The sequence below is a fragment of the Microtus ochrogaster genome, unplaced genomic scaffold (assembly GCF_000317375.1).
Source record: "Microtus ochrogaster isolate Prairie Vole_2 unplaced genomic scaffold, MicOch1.0 UNK32, whole genome shotgun sequence".
In the NCBI taxonomy this organism is placed as follows: Eukaryota; Metazoa; Chordata; class Mammalia; order Rodentia; family Cricetidae; genus Microtus; species Microtus ochrogaster.
The window spans coordinates 187,273-189,556 of NW_004949130.1; the positions used below are offsets into that span (position 1 = coordinate 187,273).

Consider the following 2,284-nt stretch of genomic DNA (forward strand, 5'->3'; position numbering starts at 1 on the left):
GCTAAATTGTTTTTAAAGATATCTCCTGGAATTCACATATCAGCTGTGCAGTGGTCACTGACATTAATTGTAGGCACACATGAACAGGTTCTCTGCAGCAGTCAGATCTCACAGATCACTTTAAATTCCTTGGGTCTATTCTTTCCTCCCAGAGGATTTTGGGAGGGGGGGGTTATTTCAAGACAAAGTTTCTCTGTAACAACTCTGGCTGTCCTGAAACTAACTAGCTCTGTAGACCAGGCTAGCCTTGAACTCACAGATCCGCCTGCATCTGCCTTCTGAGTGCTGGGATTAAAGGTGTGTGCCTCTACTGCCCTGCTCCCAAAAGGATTTCTTAACAGGCTGTCTTGTTCTAATTGTACTGAGAATCATTTCCCTACTTCTGTGCTATTGTTGATCAATAAGCAAGTACATGAGGCCGGAGTAGAGCTTTTCTACATACTCCAGGCCTTGGGTTCCATCCCAGGCAAGAAACAAACAAAATTCCAGATTTTTAAAAGTATGACAGAATTGCCGGGCGGTGGTGGCGCACGCCTTTAATCCCAGCACTCGGGAGGCAGAGTCAGGCAGATCTCTGAGTTTGAGGCCAACCTGTTTTACAAGAGCTAGTTCCAGGACAGGCTTCAAAGCTACACAGAGAAACCCTGTCTCAAACAAAACAAAACAAAAAAAGTATGACAGACTAACAAGGTAAAAGCCAGTGTTTCTAGTTTATATGCATGCTGGTGGTTGCAGACTTAGAATCATTCTCTGCTGACGTGGACATCCAGGGGTGTTGAAGTCAGACAAGTTGGTTACATTTGAGTCTCAGTTTTATTTTAGACAGGCTCTCTCTCCTATAGCCCAGGCTAACCTTGAACTTGCTATGGTGTCAAAGGTAACCTACCTCCACTTCCCAAGTAGTAGGATTACAGATGTTTGCCACCATGGATTTTGTTTTTTTGTTTATTTGTTTGTTTTTAAGATTTATATGTATCTCTGTGTGTGCCACTTATGTTTGGTGCCCACAGTGGTAAGAAGAGGGTCTCAGCTAGAGTTATAGGCAGTTGTGAGCCAATCACTGCAGGTGCTGGGAACCAAACATGGGTCGTAGATAACAGGCAAATGCTCTTAACCATTGGGCTGTTTCTCCAGCCCCAGAATCTGCTATCTCGTTTCTAGTGTCTTCTAGAAATGTTTTGCATAGGTTGGAAACACTGTATAAGCCAGGTTCATGACACAAGCCTGTAGTCCTATGATTCCATCCCCACCACTGCAAAAAGAAATATAAGCTGCTGCACGCATGTGGTGGCACACACTCTTAAACCCAGCACATTGAACGTAGAGGCAGATGGATTTCTGAGTTCCAGGCCAGCCTGGTCTACATAGTGAGACCCTGTCTGAAAAAGGAAATGTAACTAACTGGTACTGCCCAGCTTTTAAGAAATACGCAGGTTCTTTCTGAGTCACAGTGGCACTAGTAAAGGGGAAACATTCTTTGATTACCATAGGCTTTGCTGGGTGGGACTGGTCTGTGGAATTGTCACTTGAGCAGACTGAGCTTGTCTAATATGCTCTCACTGTTGTGTAGTGCTCTCAGTCAGAAAAGCAGCTAGCATTCTTACTATGTCAGAACTCTCAGAAGTTTGCTTCTGCTGTTCCCAAGAAGCTGTTCTAACATGGACTGACATGGAACCCTCTTCCAGGTGTGCGAAGTCTATAAGCTTCACAGGGAGACGTTCTACTTGGCGCAGGACTTCTTTGATCGTTACATGGCGTCACAACAGAATATCATAAAAACACTTTTACAGCTTATTGGGATTTCAGCCTTATTTATTGCTTCTAAACTTGAGGTAAACAACTCCTTAATGTTCTTTATGCAATCAACATTATGTCTTAAGTTCTGCCCCTTCTAGAGGAAACTGTAAACTATTGGTCAGTTGTATCCTGAATTCTGAGTCAAAGGCTTCTAAAGTTAAAGTACGTGGTGGCAGGGAGTGGGGAGGACGGACATGAACCAATCAAGAGTAAAGACAAGGAGCAATTATAGACCATTTAGATTAATGTAGTTGCTTTAAGCATAATTGAACTTGGTCCTGAAAAACTGAAATTGTAGCATAGTGGGTCCCACCTCTAGTCCTAGCACTTGTACAGCTGAGGTAGTAGGGTGGGTAGTTTGAGACCAGCATAGCTAGATGGTAAGACCCTCAAAACAACACAAAAAGGTTGTTTTAGGGGCTGGAGAGATGGCTCAGAGGTTAAGAGCATTGCCTGCTCTTCCAAAGGTCCTGAGTTCAATTCCCAT

General features: G+C 43.7%; 1 protein-coding gene across 1 annotated transcript in view; it reads left to right on the forward strand.

Annotated features, from left to right (window-relative positions):
• Ccne1 (cyclin E1) overlaps positions 1-2,284 on the forward strand; it is a 10,920-nt gene that overhangs the window by 6,177 nt on the left and 2,459 nt on the right. The window contains exon 7 of the mRNA XM_013354202.2: positions 1,686-1,832. Within this exon, the coding sequence (XP_013209656.1) occupies positions 1,686-1,832 (147 nt within the window). The remainder of the gene's footprint in view (positions 1-1,685; positions 1,833-2,284) is intronic.